At 36.0% G+C, this 19,496-nt stretch overlaps 1 protein-coding gene across 1 annotated transcript in view; it reads right to left on the bottom strand.

The window, feature by feature from the left end:
- Positions 1-19,496, bottom strand: part of DPYD (dihydropyrimidine dehydrogenase) — a 584,219-nt gene that overhangs the window by 41,222 nt on the left and 523,501 nt on the right. Inside the window, exon 20 of the mRNA XM_034437263.3 lies at positions 19,052-19,231. Coding sequence (XP_034293154.2) covers positions 19,052-19,231 — 180 coding nt within the window. The remainder of the gene's footprint in view (positions 1-19,051; positions 19,232-19,496) is intronic.

Raw genomic sequence — 19,496 nt, 5'->3', positions numbered from 1 at the left:
TTTTATGATTATTTTAGTAGATTACATTTGTTTTTATTCCACAAATTGAAATAAGTTATATTTCCTTGTAATTCTGCACAACTCTGCTAATGTATTGATTAATTAAATGTGATATGATATCAGAGTCAAAGAACTCACGGAGTTATACAACATAGAATATCCATGGTAAGAATAAGAAAACATTGAGTGGAGCAAAATACAAACTCATTCATTTAAACATGTCACCCTATTAAATTAAATGAAGAGGCCTTCTGAAATAGCTTACAGATGCCAATTAATATCAGGGCAAGTCTAACCTCTAAAGGTAGAACTCTTTTAACAGGCCAGTTTCATTGCTGCTGCTGTTCTTAGACACCTCCTATCATGAATCAGCCAGCATCAATGGTGACTAATGTATCACACACATTGCTACTGTTCTCAGTGTGTCAACTGTTTACAGGTTCACTGCATAGCCAATATCGCTAATAGTGGCTTTTTTACCACTATCCCTTCCATTCTCTCCTTCCTCCTAATTTCCTGAGTCTATGCTGATAAACTTTCTCGTTTATTCTTTTCCAATTATCAGACCATCAAAAAAGGTAATAAAACCAACTCACAACTAACTAGCTGGCTAAAACAGTTATCTATTAAAGACATCTTGGGGGGGAGGGAAATCACATAATGAAGTAGAGTTCTATGGTAGTTTTATTTTCTATATCAGAGTGTTTTAGTTCTTTAGGCTATCTGTTAGGCTAATTGGTAGAGATGGTGAAGTAAGTTCAAGTAGATGGTGTATCTACCATTATTTATTAGACAACATTAAATGAATGGATCTACTGTGTAAATAAATATAATATTACCAAGCCATTCAGCAAATATGCACGTATATTTTTACATGTTTGAATTTGTATACTTTTATTTACCAATAATAAATCTAACGGACACTGATTTGAGACTAAATAATACTGAACTCAATGAGATGTACAGTACTTCTGAATACAGGATGTGGCAGTATTTGGAATTAATCCCTGAAATAAATCAGCAAAAGTTTTCTACCTAGATTAGTTAAATAGTCTTCTAGATAAAAGCATATTCCTCTCCCTCACAGGAGTGTAAAAAAATCTCTGCCACAAATTATTTTGGAACATGATTTGGAAGCTTTCCCTCAGAGGTTTCTATTGAGATGTAAATGCTTCTCAGAAGTGAAGTCTGGTTAGCAGTTGTCCTCACCTCCATAAAATACAATAAAATTTAAACATTTTATGGAGTGTCTAGGGAATTCCACTTTTTAAACAATATATGAAGTGGATGGTGGAGCTCTTATAGCTTTTTTTGTCTGTAAGTGACCAGTACACTTAAAGCCATACAGCTTTCCATAGTCATGTGGCAGTCCACTGTATGTATATAACAGTATGTAAGACTCAAACAGGTTATCTTGAAAAGAAGATTTGCTGCTGCAGTGAAAAATATCTGCAGAGAAAGTATTGAACAAGTGAAAGGCAGGCTATAACCCTATTGCCTTGGAAGAGCTGTGAGTAAGATATGTAAGGCTGTGTAAGATATGTATTCAATACTTAGAAATAATGAAAATTTCAAAAGATTTCAGAAAAGTGGAGTGCAGAATTTCCAACAGGGAATTCTGGGCTAACTTCCATGTTGAATGCTTCATCACTAAAATACAGGATCCCTTAAAAATTAGTAATTATTCTTGACATGCCCTCACAAGTCATCAAATCATAGGATGTCTTGTCACAGAATGACTCAATGAGGAATAATATAGGGAAAAACCTGTAGCATAATATCTTCTGTTCTTCTCAATCACAGCAGGATTCAAGTAATCTACGCCTTCAAGTTACTTTATGCTGAACTCCCTTTTTAAAAAGTTACCTTTAATTGTGTGACATAAGGAATTAGGCTTTGAGAACTCAAAGCAGTTGAATTAAAAAAAAATACAGGATATAAATTAAAAATAATTTGAAGCTCCTTGTAGAGATCAGGAAAGGTCAAGACTTTTACAGATACTAATCAGCTTTCACACTTCTTGATTAAACCTGGTAAGAACTTTCTCATCAGGACCGGTGGAAAATTTAAACCTCATCTGAGTTTTGCATCATTTTGATAAGATCAAGAGTAGATCCTAAATATAAATGATAATCACACTGCAGTTTTGGTAGCAAAATAATTGCAAACGGCTTTTGGATGGCACTATCTAAGGAATAGTTGAATAAATGATTGATTAAAGAATATACTCATATATTAACGAAACACACTGAAGTTATTCTGCTTTAAGTTATTATCAAACTGAAATAAAACGGATAAATATTTCTATACTTCAAACTTTTGCTTTTTATCAAGTGGAATCCATTCTATGACTGCCATGGTCCACCTGCCATCAGTTCTTCTTGCTATGTGACCAGCCAATTTCCATTTCAATTCTTTTACTCTCTTGATGATATCATAAGTTTTCGTTTGTTCTCTAGTCCATGTGCAGGTATTTCTATCTTGTCTTGTAATGCCGAGCATACATCTTTCCATGGCTCTTTGCGCCACTCTTAGCTTTTGTGTCGATTGTGAGGTTAGTGTCCATGTTTCACTGGCATACTTTAGAGCTGGTAGCACACACTAATCGAAAACTTTTCAGGCATAGGGGGAGGTTGTTCTTGAAAATGATGCTTAGCTCGCCGAATGCCTGCCAACCACATTTAACACGGCGTTCAATTTCCTTAATTGTATCACCTTCCATTGAGATCCATTGGCCAAGAATTAGCTGTAGTGGTCTACTACAGCTAATTCTTCTACAGATAAAATTTTTGTCTTTCTTTCAACATAACCTGGCTCTTTTTCAGGTTTAAATTTACGCCGAATGGTTCTCCTGCTTTGTGCAGCTCTTGTATGTGTTTTTGTGACTCTTCTGGGTCTTGTGAGAAGAAAACAATATCATCTGCAAATCTTAAGTGATTTAAATAGGCACCGTTGATTTTTTTTTTTTAATAATAGTTTTTATTAATAATAAAAAGAAAAAAACAAAACCAACATAGATACATTGAAACAACATACAAAACGAACACACATCAATTCAGTCCAATGACTGACTCTTAGAAGATATTACAACGGTGGGTTATTTTTCATATTTCTATTTGTATCAATATTTACAGTCACCTATTTACTTAGTTGTATATGTACATATATAATTGACTCCTTATTTACTTCTATGCATTTCTATTGAGTACTCGAAAATCATCTTTATATTCCTATTTTTGCCTCCAGCCAGTTGTACCATCTTTGCCATACTAAATAGTAATCAGTATCATCTTTCTCTTGTATTTCTTTTGTGAGCTTATCCAATTCTGCACATTCTGTGATTTTAGCTATTATTTTGTCTTCTGTGGGTAACTGTTCAGATTTCCAATGTTGGGCAAAGAGTATACGTGCTGCTGTGAGGATATGGATGATCAAATATTTTATTTCTTTGGTATATTGTGTTGTGATTATTCCCAATAAAAAGGTTTCCGGCCTCATTTCCAGTTTTTGTTTCGTGATTTCTTCAATCATTGTTTTAATTTGTTGCCAGTATTGTTTTGCCCTTCGGCATAGCCACCAGAGATGATAATATGTCCCTTTCTGTGATTTACATTTCCAGCACCGTTGATTTTTATTCCATCTTTTGCCCAGTCTATGTTGTGGCCCGCCAGCAGCTTGCGCAGATCGTGGCTGATCCCGACGACGAGGAGGCTGGTGTGGTATTGCGCCAATAGCCTGCACAGCCGTGCTCGCGTCGGACAGCAAGGATGCTGAAGAGGATGTGGTGCCAGAGTCAGAGACTCAGCCAGGGCCTTCAGAACCTCCAGAGGCTCCTTCAAGTAGAAAGAGTGAAGTGGAGGAGCCTCTTCTCAATGCTCGAGCATGCAGGGCTGCCAAAAGGCAGGAGTGGCTACTCAGGAGGAGGAGGTCTCCTCGAGAGTAAGGCTTGAAGATAATTGGCCACTCCCTTGGCCTATTTAAGTCACATGTGGTTAGTAAGTTTCTTGCTGGAAACAACTTGTAATTATCATCAGAGCATTTTTGGAAAAGTCTTATCGTATTTTGTTTTCTGGGCTGGTTGCCAACCTTTGCCGGACTTTGGCTTATTCTTGCTACTTAATAAATTTGATAAGGACCGTTGGTGTGGGTCAATATCCTCGGAAATCCGGAGCTGGGGCAGAACAGTCTAGTTTGTGAAATACTTCTTCAAGGCAGAATGAGAAAAGGATAGGTGATATTGTATATAACTGATGTTAATCCTCCATCATCTGTGAGTGTACCAAACTTCCTTAAATAAGGCGAAGAAAATACCAATCCATCCCAGGAATTCTCCCTCCCTCACTTCCATTCCCACAGTTGTATATCTATATAGTCAGTGAAGTCCCAACCACATCCATTAGCTCAGAAAGAAAATATTCCTGCTGCTGTCTCTGAACCCTTTGTGAAATTCAATAGTCAAGTATCGCAGTCAACATAAATATGAAAATCAGTCTCTGAAAGCTTTGTTGTTTAATCCATTTGTTTTTCTTGCTATTTGGATCATTCTCCAGACAAGATAAGATAAGGCAAGGCAAGCTAAGGCTCTCTTTACTTGCCTTATTCCATCTATTAATCTAATTCTATAGGTCACAGATGAAGGAAAAAGTGAAACACACAGAGGGGAAATGTATGGTGTGAAGGGTGTCGGAACATAGAGGTGTTATGTATGGCAAGGGGGTAAGAGTTGGTAGTTAATAGGAAAAGATGTCAAAAAAATTGAAACATAATAATAGTGCAATTTATCCTTGCTAAACGTACAGCAGTGTGCTATAATTAAATATGAAAACCTAAATTTATCTCTGTGTTCGGCTGTCATTAATTTAACAGGGAATGCACATGTTGTAATCTAATGGTTGGTGCTTCCTGCATTCCCCCCCCCTTCCCGGCAGCATATTAAAATGTATATTAGCCTCAAGGTGCATAAACACAAAATAATAGGCCAAAGGTTTTGGCACATGGAGGGGGAAAAAATCCACGCTCAAAGGCCGTCAAGTAGCAGTGATTCAGGGGAGCCACTCACTTAGCCTCATTAAGCCAAAGCTCTTTTTTGCTTGTCTTTTGTTCTGCATGACAGCAGCCTCTTTGTTGTATAATAATTCATTCCAAGTTCGTTCCAAGCTACCGAAACTGGTGAACTGTGGCCATTTTAATGAGAAGTATTGGTGGTATGCATAATCTGGAAGCCACGTGCACCAGGCAATCACAGAGCACTGCAGCCAGCAAAATGAGACACTGTTGAAATCACAAATTTGTCAAGTTGTTTTTGGACAGGGTATTATAATAAGCACTAAAATATGCATCCCATTACTTTGCATCTGCCAGTCAAAGATCACTGTAATGAATGCATGCTGCAGGGTATGACCAGGCCGCTGTTGTAAGTAAAACAAACTGGAGAGTACAAAAAGGAATTATGTATTTTTGGCAGCGCTTGACTTATTTTTAAATCCGATTGCATTGGGAGCTAGATTTTTCTAGCACAGTAGTCCAATGTCAGCAGTGAGCTGACTACAACTGCCAGAGTTAAAGAGGTAGCTGGAATAAATTATTTTTCAGCTTCTTTTTATGGCTGTTTGCTAAGTGAAAAAAGATGTCTCAAAATCAGTGCTTATAGTATATATGGCAGCAATCTTTAATTCATTGGAAAAAGTTTCTGTGGAAAACTGCTTATTTACTACCCCTAAAGGTTTCTAAATGGGACAATTCATGCAGATTTTCCGATACGCAAAGCAACATAAACACAAGCTTTAGGCTCATCATGAGCCAGAGTCTTTACATGATACCTGCATCCTTATAAATTATTTCAATGTATAGGTTGTTCAAACTCAAAGCAATTCGGGGCAGAACACAATTGAAATACCTAATTAAGAAGCCCAAACAAATCGACAAATAAAACATCACATAATGGGGGAAATTACGTATCATAACCAAAATAAATAACACACATCATATGAGCACACAACTGATGTATCCCACAGCTTGGGAGAAAAGCCATTTTTTTAAAGATTATCTGTAGGGTTAGGGCAAACCTCTGAGAGAATGTTTTTCCAAAAAGCAGAGAAGGCATGCTTCCTATGTCCCCTTAGATAGCTTTGGTTAATGCCTATTCTGTTAGATTGTACAGAATGGGCAGAAAAGATAAAAAAAAAGAGACAGTCCTTAAGACTGTCAGATCCAGTGCCATGAAAGACTATATGAATGATATCCATCACCTTGAAATGCACCTGGAAGTAACCAATGCAGTTCACGTAATAGAAGTATTACACAGACATAAAGTGGTAACCCTTAAGAGCTTGAGCCACTGCATTCTGTATAAGCACTTCCAAGTGGTCTTCAGAGTGAGTCCTATGGAGACCACATTACAGTAGTCCACATATGAGGTGAACCTATATGAGTGATGACAAGAAGGAATTCCTGGTTCAGGAAAGAATACAATTAGTGTAGCAGATAATTTGTCCAAAGACTCTTCTGGCCACACTGTCATTTGCTCCTTGAGCAGGAATCATGACTCCAGGAGAAGCTCCCAAATTGCATACCAACTCTAAACAATGAGGTACAATCCTTTCAAAACCAAAGCTGGAAATTCACCAGAATTGGAAGAACCATATACCCACAACTGCTAAATCCTGTCAGAGTTATTTTGAACCTGTTCCTCTCCATCTAGCTCCAGAGAGGGATATAGGCACTGGGATATAATCTCAGTCACATCATCTGGTTGATCAGGAGTCGAGATCACAGTTGAGATCACTGCTGTTACATGACTCCATGTCCCACTGAAAGCTGCTGAGAGATCATGAAGAACCAGGATGATCATTAAGCATGATAAGCATTGTTTCCATTCTATGTTCCAGGTTGAAATTTGACTGCAGTGGCTCTAGATAATCTGTGTCTTCCAGAGCTTTCCACAAATCTAGTCCAACCATCTTCTCAATGAACTTTATGCAAATGCAAATACACTCATTTAAATCAAGCATAGTATCTAATGCATCAGATGTGGACCTGGGAGATCTATATTCAGGTCCTCACCTGATTGCAAAGTTTCTTGAACAACTTTGGGTCAACTACACTCCCTTTTGTGGAGAAAAATATTAAGGAATGCCTCCCTGTAAAATTCCTTTAGGTCATAGAGAAAAGGTAAAATATAGATACCTATTTCATGCCTTTTGATATCCTTACCTTAAAAGAAAAGCAATCATGCATAGTTATAATTCTGAAAAGCAGAGTAGCTAAGGGGGTGGGTGGGAGAGGAGAATTTCCTGCTGCCTTTCTCATTGTGAAGTTTCAGATGGAGTTTGACAGAAGTACACATCTGGATTATCAGACTGAGAAAAACAGCTGCATGTTAGGCATGCTACTGAGAGGAAAGTGCCTCCTATAGTTCTTCCATTCAAAAAAAATGCATTCTCTCACAATTCATTTTTTTAAAAATAGAATTTTACTGAATATTACATTATGTCTTTCCCTTAGAAGGTTTTTCAGAGCTCAACAATCATCTCTTGCTCAAACTGATAAAAGAATGAGGATGCTTCATTTAATTATAAGCAAAAGGACTAATTCTTTACGACAATACAATGACAACTTTCTTTTTTAGTCTCTTCAAGTATTTGCCTTGTCCCTTCAAGTTGTTTGAATTCTCTTAAAAATGATTGGCTTTTAAATTCTAATACATACTTACATTTATTTAAATGGCCAAAAAGAATTATTTTTATTAATACTTAACATATAGGGAAGAAGATCTGAAGAAGTATACTGAAAGTTATTGGGATAAACCAGAGCCCCTTTCTGATGGTGATGGGCAGTTAAAAAATATGAAATATAACAAACTAACTTCACCTATGTTTCCTTTTCTCTTCTTAATCTATGGTTTTATTGATTGATTTATTTTGGCTTCAATTGTTTACCATGAAAGAGAATAGTCTGCTCAGGATGCATGGTTGTGTGTATGTGTGTGTGTGTGTGTCTGTCTGTCTGTCTGTCTGTCTATCTATCTATCATCTATCTATCTATCATCTATGTACATGTATATATGAGCATGAAAAATGAGCATGAAATTTGTTCATCCTGGGCAGGAACAAATTTTATTGCCATGTTGTTTATATTCCTGCTTGTCTATGAGCTACAAACTTTAGCTTATTTAAAACAACTTTTAATCTTATTTAAAACTTCAAAGGCTTATACATTAGAACATTTTGTTACTCCCAGTAGATTTAAGTCAAAATAATTGTACGAAATATTTAAAGAGAAACCAAGTAAACAACACCTGGAAGATTCTTTAAAGAAACAGATAAATATTACTCAATTGTCAAATTTGCATGAGAAAAAATGAAGTTTTATAGAGATATTGAGAAAACACACATACCTTTTATCGGGTTATTTCTAAAAATTCTTTGAAAAATTTATTTGAGGGTAAATAATTAAATAGCCATGGCTTGATTTCTGTTACATAGTATCGTTTAGGTTTATAAGGGCAAATTACTTACTTTATCTGTTTTACCAAATGAAACAGGATATCTTTGATGTTTAACATGCTATAGTTACTGTGAAGATTTTTTTTTTTTTTTTAACAAAAATGTGGGTTCCGGTCCCCTTAAAAATTCATCGTGAAAGCCCAGAGATATCACAATTATTTGTGGCGTCTTCTCCTCCCTCAACTCAATTATTTTTCTGGATGAAAACATATAAACATTAAGGAAAACAGGAGAACTAAAACTAAAGCTTCATAGAAGCTGGCAGGGCAAGCTGATCCAGAAGTGAAATAATGAATAATAATTATTTTTAATAGGTGGCATCCTAAGTAAAAGTTTATCTGTGCTGTTGTAGGAAGACACAAGGGTCAGCTCTATGATTTCCACTATCCTTTCTAAAAACCTTCTCTGGTAAACATCATGAGAGATTTCCATGCTCTGTCCTCTAGAAGAAGGCCTTTGCTGGCTGGGGAATTCTGGGAGTTAAAGTCCACCAGGCTTAAAGTTGACAAGGTTGGAGAGCCCTGTTCTAGAACAGTATTTCTCAAGATCAAAAATTTTAAGACGTTATTGACTTCAACTCCCAGAAATTCACACATCTTAAAGTTGCTGAGGTAGAGACACACTGTTCTAGAAGGAAGCCTCCCCAGAATAAGTATTAGAATTCTTTTAAATCTCTATGTAATGCACGAGAGAGACTGCACGTGAAAGTAGAAACACTCATACAGTATAAACATACATATGTATATCACCTGGGCCCTGCAGTCAAAAGACCATGTGCTTGGATATACTGGTTACCCATAAAATCCATAATTTGTGTCCTTCTGCAAGGCCCCATTTGGTTATAGCCATAAATTGTAAATATAGAAAGCCTAGGCTGAATCTAGTCCAAAGTTAATGTATTTCATTAGCTCATGCTGGAATTTCTTGCAGGAGATATTTTTGTTACTTCTTGCAAGATCACCACATGGAAATTTCTTTTTTAGATTTCCTTTGGCATTCATCAGAGGTGCTATTCAGCAGGTTCTGACAGGTTCTGGAGAACCAGTAGCGGAAATTTTGAGTAGTTCAGAGAACCGGAAAATACCACTTCTGGCTGGCCCCAGAGTGGGGAGGGAATGGAGATTTTACAGCATCCTTCCCCTGCCACCCCCACCAAGCCACACCACATCCACCAAGCCACGCCCACAGAATTGGTAGTAAAAAAATTTGAATTCCACCACTGGCATTCATCATGCTGCAGGATTTTCATGTCATCAGTTGTCCTCACTGAAGACTTTGGATCAGATCATTTCAAAAACCGCACCTCCACTACAAGCCTGTGTGTGTTTCTATTCTCTTTGGTCCTTTTGATCCTACTTCCATCGGACAGGTTTTTTTTCTTCTGACAAGCAGAAGAGATTCTGCCAACCTCTTGCTACTGAGGTTGTCCTTTATATACAGTTAACTCATCCAACACTAAATGTGGACTAATGGAAGGACTTAAGAACATGAAAGGGACCCCTGATAACTATCGGGAGGAGAACACATTAATTTAATATTATAAATCAAAAATTTAAGCAATAGATTCATATTTGAGCAATGAGATTTTCATAAAACCCTATTTGGATCTTTTAATAAGGGCAACACATATTTATCTGTACAAGGATTATTGTAAGGAATCCACAATAGATAATTGAAGAGTTCATTCTTGTGGAAAATTGACACTGCTGCTTTTGAAGATTTTTTTTTTTAAAAAAATTCATATGGGCACCAAAAGCCCTGTTATCCCTTCCTCCCTATCTATGTGGAACACATGGATGGCTGCCTGTGCAGTTTGCATGGCAGGCTGGCACGAGAAAAGAAAAGTCTTTACTTGCTTACTATATTCCTATCTAGCCCTCCTGTTTTGTGCCTGTAAGTTCGTTATGAGTGCAAAAATTAATGTTGCATGGGTTCTTTTAAAAATAAAACAATAAAACAAACGAGCAGCATTGGAACAAAGAACTTTGTAAACCCCAAACTCAACAAAGCAAATGGAGGAAATAAAATGTCACAATTTCAATTTTTAAAAAAGGAATCGCCCTGTGTGCTGCTATAGCTTGCAAGACCCTGGATTTAGAAGGCAACTAAAAGCAACTTTCTGTTCTCTCATTCCTCCTTCTTAATTCTTGCTGATTTATATTTCACACTTAGACATATTTTTGATGCTAACATTCAGGATTATCTAAAACCAAAATATCTAATATATACACTAGATAGAAGGTGGCTAGCCACAAACAGGAAATGAAAAAGGTCATTATCAGATTTAAATATGCATTAAATATTTAATTTAATTTAATAATTTAATATTTAAGTATGCATTTAAAAAATTCCTTGTTTTTTTTAAAAAAAACTGTATTATAGCTTTTTAAAAGGACTTTCCGAATTATGAAAATCATTATGTTCTATAAGTGTTTTTTTTTAAAAATCCAACCATTAAGAATATTATACTGTGAAAAAGTTAGAACTTAAAAAAAAGATGAACAAGATAATTACCTTTTATGATTAGGCATAGCCACTCTCATATTTTTTTGTACCCTGTAGGTTTGGAAGATTGATTGATTGATTGATTGATTGGTTTGATTTATATGCCACCCTTTCTCCCGAGACTCAGGGCGGCTTACAATGCGTTAAGCAATAGCCTTCATACTTTTGTATATACCTGCTTTGTAGGGCTTTCAGCCCCCCCCAAGCGGTGTTCTTTTTTATACAAAGTCAGTTTATTGCCCCCACAATCCGGGTCCTCATTTTACTTACCTCAAAAGGATATATTATAACAAATATAAATATATTTGTTCAGTTTTAGTAAATACCACAGACAATGAATGATATGTTATATTCATATGAGAAGTACAGAAAATCAGTTTGGTCTACCGGTTAAAGCACCAGGCTAGAAATCAAGAGACTGGGAATTCTAGTCCTGCCTTAGTCACAAAAGGGTGGGACTTGTTTTGACTTTGGGTTGGTCACTCTTTCTCCACCATATCAGGGCTGACAAGCTAGTTAGTCAATTCCTGACACAACCAATGGATCAATACTTTTGTTGATCTGAAAAAAAGTGAACCCTGCACTTGCTGGAAAAAGCTAAGAAGAAAAGAAATAATATCGGAGGGAAACTGACAGAGCACCTTTAAAATATTTATATTTTAATTTATTGCATTATTTTATTTATAGTATAGTACAGCAATACATTTCTCTTAGCTTCTTGATGGAAAAAGAAAATAAACATTAAAATTTTACATATATTTCAAGATGGTTAGGTGACTTTGGGCCAGTCACTCTTTCTTAGGACAACTTACCTCATAGGCTTATTGCCCTGGGGCAACTAGAAGGTGGAAGAAGTAGGTATGTTTTCCACTTTGGTTATTTATAAAATAATAAATATAGTATAAATATATACGTATTTACATTAGGTGGATGTTGGCAAAATAATCCAAATTTAACTTGATGGATTATATTTCAAAGAATAAAACTTTCATTTATTCAATGTACAATAACCCTAGAAATATTTTTTAAAACAATTAAGAAATTATACAAAGAACAGTATGGAACAACTTCCTCAAATTAAGCTTGAGCTTTGATGACATCATAAATAATTCCTTGCAGTTCTCTGGATAGCAAGAGAAATTAATTTTCTTCCTTATTTTTTGGTTTTCTACTACCTTGGGATTTCCTGGCTGTTTTCCATCCCAGTATTAATTAGGTCCAATGCTTTTTATTTTGAAATAAGCCAGATGCTGCCAACTGATGACATGACCTATTAAGACCTTACTTGGATAAATATTCAGCATAAGATGGGTGGCCATATAAATATTTTCAATAGCAATAGCAATTAGACTTATATACTGTTTTACAGGGCCTTACAGCCCTCTCTAAGCGGTTTACAGAGTCAGCATATTGCCCCCAATAATTTGGGTCCTCATTTTACCCACCTCAGGAGGATGGAAGACTGAGTCAACCTTGAGCCTGGTGAGATTTGAACTGCCAAATTGCAGGCAGCTGGCAGTCAGCAGAAGCGGCCTGCAGTACTGCACTCTAAACACTGAGCCACTATGGCTTTATGATGCTTCCAGACATATTTTGAAATGAAATGGCTATATAGCTTCAGCCTAGAAACATCGTTCTTCTTCATATACTTTTCTTTTCACAGCATATCAAAGTGAAAAGTGAAGAACTTGGCTCTCGCTCAACTGCTTTAATTTCTATTTGCAGAGATTTGTGTTTTCTTCTCTTTCTTTTTATTCATTCAAGAATATGATGCAGAGTGTAGTGGTAAATAGTACAAATTCTACCACTTCATTCTTGTAGGTTGTATAGATTGCCTGACACCAGGATTTTCAGTGTTGAATTGGAGAACTGAGCCTATTAACCAGACTTGACATCTAAGCTTAGCACACTTATGAGGAAATTTCTAGTCCTTTTTAAAAAAAACCTTGCTAGAGTGGAAGAGCAGAGGTCAACCTTTTGTTTTAGACCTTCATAGATCATCTCTAGTTCAGACGTGGATTTGACTTATAATCTTGTTTTCTTATCGGAATCCTTAAATTTATTAATGTCTTTGAAAAGATCGCATTAGCAACACAGAACAAGAGTGCTGGATAGCCTTATGATTTAGACAGAGTCCTATCTTCCCTTTTCTGTTCACTAACCAATGAAGCCGAGAACCTAGAAAGTAATTCTCCATAGCCATGTGTAAGAATTCTCTTCACGTAGCTGCCATCCTTAAACATTCCCAATTTGCAAGAGGTCTCCTAAGGGACTCTTGCCAGCTGGAATAAGTTACAGCAGGCTCAGGGTGACTTTTGCTTTCACTGAGGAGAGCCATGGACAGAGCCCGATTTTAATTTGCTCCCCAGCGGCTTTTGCCTCCCCCTTTGCTAGGAGTAGATTTTAAGCAGAAAACCCATGCTTTTGTTTCTGGCTTCTGGAAGAGATTCACTTTGAACAGTGCTTTCAGATATACATCATGCCTATTGATTATCCTTCAAAAAATCTAATATAACATGGTTGAAAATGTTGTATAAAGCCAAGATTTACAAAAGAATGGGATTTGGCATGTCAGATACCTTCAAATCTCTGCTTATCATTGCTGAAGACTGAAGTTCTTTTCAGAGAAAGGCTAGAAAAGGTTCTTTGTTCTTTGTGAAGCTCTGAAAATTATAACATTACCTTTCGATTGTAAAGACAATCCTATCACTACACTCTGGAGAATACAATATTCCTGACTTTTTAAATTTAATTAAGCAGTTTTTCTTTCAACAAATAATATTATGTAGCTAAACCTAGATTAGTGCCAAACTCCTTTGGCCCTTGCTCCACCCCATTAACTTTCCTTCATAGAAATTTACAACTCATTTCATCCAAAGAAACTTCAAGACTTCCCTCTTTTATAATATGCAAAATAGCCATTGATAGAGAATATTTTTCACCGTGTTTTGAATGAGTGGGGAGGAGACACTGCAATTCATAGTGTTCTTAGCTTGTCACTATATCAATAATTCGCTTTTTATAGAGGTAATGTATGAAAAACTACTTAAAAGACACATTAATAAGACAAAAGAAGCTTAAACCTGAAACTGATGTCACAAAAGAATGAAGAAAGTGGTGGGTGGGTGGTGATAGAAATCATGTCATTGAGAGTGCTTAAGCAGGCTTTGTCAGTACTGCAATTTGGTTTTAAAGGCACATAAATGCAAACACTATATATTTAACAGAGATGGCTGATTTCATAAAAAGAAAATTCTGGTTGTGTGTTCACGATACGGCATTGTTCTATTTCTATCATATTTATTATATTTCTATTCCTTTCTTCCATCAAGAAGTTAAGAGACTCAAAGTATTCTCTTCCCTTCCTTTGAGGACACAATGATCCTGTCTTCAATATACCCATAATTACTCAATGAAATCTATGGTTCAGTGATTCCAGGAGCTTTTGCGGAAGGATATGCACCATGTGTCTACAAAATCCACCAACAAAACACTAGAAGATAGAAAGCTACATTTCATGAATATAGATTGTAAATGCCACAAAAACTGAGTTACTGTAGATCACACAAGAATTATTATTATTTTTTGCATGATATACTGTGTCTCAGTGATGAAATCCAATTTTTTCACTACCGGTTCTGTGGGCGTGGCTTGGTGGCCATGGTATGGCTTGGTGGGTGTGGCTTGGTGGGCGTGGCAGGGGAAAGATACTGTAAAATCTCCATTTCCATCCCACTCCAGGGGAAGGATACCACAAAATCTCCATTTCCACCCAACTCTGGGGCAGCCAGAGGTGGCTATTGCCAGTTCTCCAAACTACTCAAAATTTCCGCTACCGGTTCTCGGAACTGCTCAAAATTTCCGCTACCGGTTCTCCAGAACCTGTTAGAACCTGCTGGATTTCACCCCTGCTGTGTCTCTGTGTGAGTTTTTATTTAAACACAGCTTCATAAGTAGATATCATCCAGGTGGTTTGGAATATAATTCCCAGAATCTCTTGCCATTTCTGGGGCTCCTATCCTGCAGAAATCTGGTAACCATCAACTTGCTTACACCTGCTGTCTACACTCAACTGGGATTAAATTCCAATAACTTTTTAACTCAGCAATAGTCATGCTTTTGGATTGTAATTTTGTTAGTGGTTTTTGGGAAATATTGAGAAATAAAATATACCATGGAGCTGCTATTCTGTGCACATTTCAGGATCCATTCCCTATTGAGCTCAGGGCAACATCCACTGTATAGGATTTTGAGAGTTATCTGTTTTTTCCCCCTATACCTCGATCTCTCAATATCTGTTCACTGAGTTATCATACTGTCTTAGTCACCAAACTCTGGTTCAGAGTGATATATGCTGGATCAGATCAGTAACTACCTAAACAAATATCCAATATTGTTCCAACCCAGCATATATCATATATTAAAATAGTAGCTAGCCAAATGCCACTTGAAAAACCCACAAGTTGGAAGTGGAGGCAATAGCCTTCCCGAACCATTATTCCCTGGCAACTCATAATTCAGAAATATGCTGTCCAGAAATTTGGCTAGAAAGAACATCTGCTTCGTTTTCTAGCCTCTTGTAACTAGCTTTCCTTGAAACTCTTGCAAACTAACCATGACTGCATACTATTTCAGGGATAAATCATTTGTGTGACAATCAATATTGGATTTTGATTACATAAATGTTATCTAAACCTGTGATCACTTGCAACAGAAGAAAACTGCTACTTTAATAGTGTAAAATTAGATAAAACTCCACTTCCATTCCATGCTTAGGAACAAGTCATACTGAGCATCTAGATAGCAAAACCCTATCTGAGGATGACTTTAAATATTGGAAAGTGGAAAACAGCTTCTAAGAGGTAACATAATTTTTAAAAGGGATCATGCTAGTGCAGAACTTTAATTGCCTTGAATGCTTTTTGAACAGGGATCCACCAACGGATTGCCTCTTTCAGCCCATAATTAATCATATTTATTTATTTAATTTAATTTAATTTAATTTAATTTAATTTAATTTAATTTAATTTAATTTAATTTAATTTAATTTAATTTATTTATTTTCATTTATTTTCATGAGCTAGAGTGCAATACTGCAAGCTACTTCTGCTGACTGCCAGCTGCCTGCGATTTGGCAGTTCAAATCTCACCAGACTCAAGGTTGACTCAGCTTTCCATCCTTCCGAGGTGGGTAAAATGAGGACCCAAATTGTTGGGGGCAGTATGCTGACTCTATAAACCGCTTAGAGAGGGCTGTAAAGCACTGTAAAGTGGTATATAAGTCTAACCGATATTGCTATAAAGGCCAGAAGCACTAGATGCAGAAAATAACTTTCTTCAACTTGAAACGGATGTGGTAGGACTAGATGGAATTTAATGAACGGTATGAAAATCTTCAGGGACTTTGAAATCTCAAAAATAATGAATCATTTAAAAATATGTTGTTTTTCTTTTAATGACCAAATATATGGATTCTGATAGGTAATTAATGTTTGGTTTTGGCTTAGCGTACTGTATAAATTCTACTGTTGTAGTTTATAAACCAAAATTTGGATGGAAGGAAAAGTTTACTGTGTTGTGTCAGCCCAATCAATTGTATATGAACTGAATTGTGCTGGTTATCCTAATTTGCAATAGGAGAGGCAAATATAATCTTTGGTCCTGCTGTGTTAAATGGGTTTAAATAGTTAAAAATTAACCTGATCCTTAATTTGGTTAAGTGTTTTTGTATATAGAACTGAATGCTACTATATTCTTGTCAAATCCATTCCTGGCATTTGGACTCGTGAAATACTAGGCGATGATTGGAGGAAGTTTAAGTTTAAGTATGAAATACTTATCATATGGTCAGAGCAATGTCAAAGTACTGCCAGTGAAGAGAGACTGTTTTGATCTGAAAGCAGTATTTTGAATTCATAATGTTTTGCATGCCACTACACGCTAATAGATTAGCTTGACAGGATTGACAACTGTCAAGTCATTTTCTTGTTTAAATATCTTTTCATCAAATAGCAGTTGTCCATCTCCTGAGCACCTTGGGTTGATTGATTTGGGGCTGCAGGGGAAAAAGAAGATTAAGAATCTATCTTCACTTGAAAGTTTTCTTACAACACTCTCTACTGAAATGAATAAAAGAACGTGCTGTATCCCCTATTCGTAGAATTTCCTTAAATCGTTAAATGTTATATTTTTTTATCTGATTGTTATCTAATCTCTTTATCATTGATTGATTCATTATGGAAAACCCTGAAATTTTGAATGTCATTTACAAAAAGTACAATTAACTCGACCCAAAGTTTTTCACTCGCTTCCATGATTAATAAGAGAGAAACAACAACATATTGCTTCTCTTGAATTGGAAGTTGCTGTTCAAGAATTATGAAAAGATGCATTAATTCCCACATGGAAACAGACACAATGGAAGAATGGCTGGAAGAACTGATGGAGCTAGCAGAAATGGTCAAACTGTTTTAATCAAAGAAAAGAATACATCCAAATGTGTTTCTACTTGGAAACTGTTTCTAGAGTTTGTGCTCAAGACAGAAAAAATATATATGAAAATTTGACTTTGGGATTTGCTGATTAGATACGTTTGCCATTATAGAAATAGTATATTTATACGGAGTATGCAAAAGTAAAAAGTTGAGGCTGAAATTTTATTATTTTTATTCTATTCTGCTGAAAAGAGTTAGAAGTTAATACTTTTCCCCCTTTACTCCACACATTCTTCCCATTCTTTCCCTCCCCAACTCTCCTACTATCTTTATTTTCACTTTCATTTTATACTTTGATAATTTCAATAAAAATTATATATGTATATATTCTTATATATACTATACAAGAATTATCTTCTTCCAAAGATGTTAATTTTTCTGGGCTGAGGACTTTATCTGACTTTGACTTACATTTAATTAAAAAGAGATATGATAAATGCAATAATGCATTAAGAATTCTCCCTTTTATCACACTAAAAATCACAACTACTTTTATACCGACAGTTTTCAGACATGGCACTCAGAGCTTTTGAGCCAAAATGTCTCAGGTTTTGTATCTCCACTTTTTTGATTTGTGGTTTTGCTCTATAAAGCCCTCAATGGCTTTATATGTAGCTATTTCCAGAATGGCCAAATCCAATTCGAATTTATCTAGCCAACAAAACTTCTGGCACTTGCCCAGTTCAGGAAGGTAAAGGAGACAAACTTTGGATGCTATTGAGGTTGAACATGCCAGCTAATTATGGGGCTAACTTGACCAAAATTGACTATATATATTTTAATTGGTTTATTATGATTTAGTTTTCAATAAATTTTACTATGGATGTTTTATTTCTATAATTACCATGGATGTTTTAATTGATATTAACTGCTGAAAGTCTTGGGTGAGAAATGAATGAATTAATGGTTATTTTTCTTTTCTCTTCTAAAATGCAGACAATATCCTCAGGTTCTGGAATTTACCAGTACAACTTGCAGTTGAGCTAAAAACATGAACATATAGTATCTCATCTATAAGGCACAATGACAGAAAGAGAAAACACCACAAATTTATCTCAGACTGGTACTATGAGAGGATCTTGGCAACTTAAGGAAAAGGACCAGTAATTTTTCAATACATAGGGTGGTGGCTTTAAAATTGTGGCTTTAAAATTGTAGCCTGCCCCTATGCTAAAGATCTGAATAATTACACAAATGAATAATTCACAATTACTTAGTAAATCTGTACAAAATACTAGCCAAATCCACATCACAATAGTAAACAAATTTATTTCTCAGTAATCAGTAAGGCTCAATGGGCTTAGGCAATCACTTGTCTCACATAACCAGCACCAGAGATGTTTATTGGCCCCACATCAGCAGCCTTTTTGCAACCACTGGCATTTTTGTTGAGTCTAACTTGGCAATGGAGGAGATAAACATGGCTGAAATTGTGATCATTGCATTTTCTTTCCTCAGAAAAACAAAAGAATTGTCGACACCATAATATAATATAACACATTTTTGCAGCTAAATAGTAAGAAACAAAGCAAGAAACGATTATCCTACCTTTCCAATCAACTCAGGAATTTTCGGTACAGGTTTTCCTTTCTGATGCTGTATGATTGGTGGGCTCTGTCCTTCCCAGTCCTGAAGTTCCTCAAGGCTTTCCAGATATAGCAGAGCCTTCAGCCCTGTGCAGTAATCATCAATTATGGTGTAGTCCTGATTCTGAATTGCACTGCATACCTAAAGTAGATAGACATCCAACATTATTATGGAAATGTGTTCCTATAGACGTTATGATCAGAAGGCTTGGTATCTAATGATCAAAGCCAACAGCTGCTTAGAATGTATGACTTCATAAGACATCTACTAATCCTGGATTGTTTCACCTGCTAATCTATTATGCAAGTAATAAACAGTTTGAAAGGAATGAACAAACCATTCTGCATTTTCCCTTTCTCCCTTTTCTTTGATGCTGATGACTGGTCAGTGTACCAGTCATCAACAT

Source organism: Pantherophis guttatus, chromosome 3 (genome assembly GCF_059756535.1).
Source record: "Pantherophis guttatus breed Tessera chromosome 3, ASM5975653v1, whole genome shotgun sequence".
NCBI lineage: Eukaryota > Metazoa > Chordata > Lepidosauria > Squamata > Colubridae > Pantherophis > Pantherophis guttatus.
Note: the sequence above shows the minus strand (reverse complement) of the source record. Positions and strands in the feature narration are given on the sequence as shown.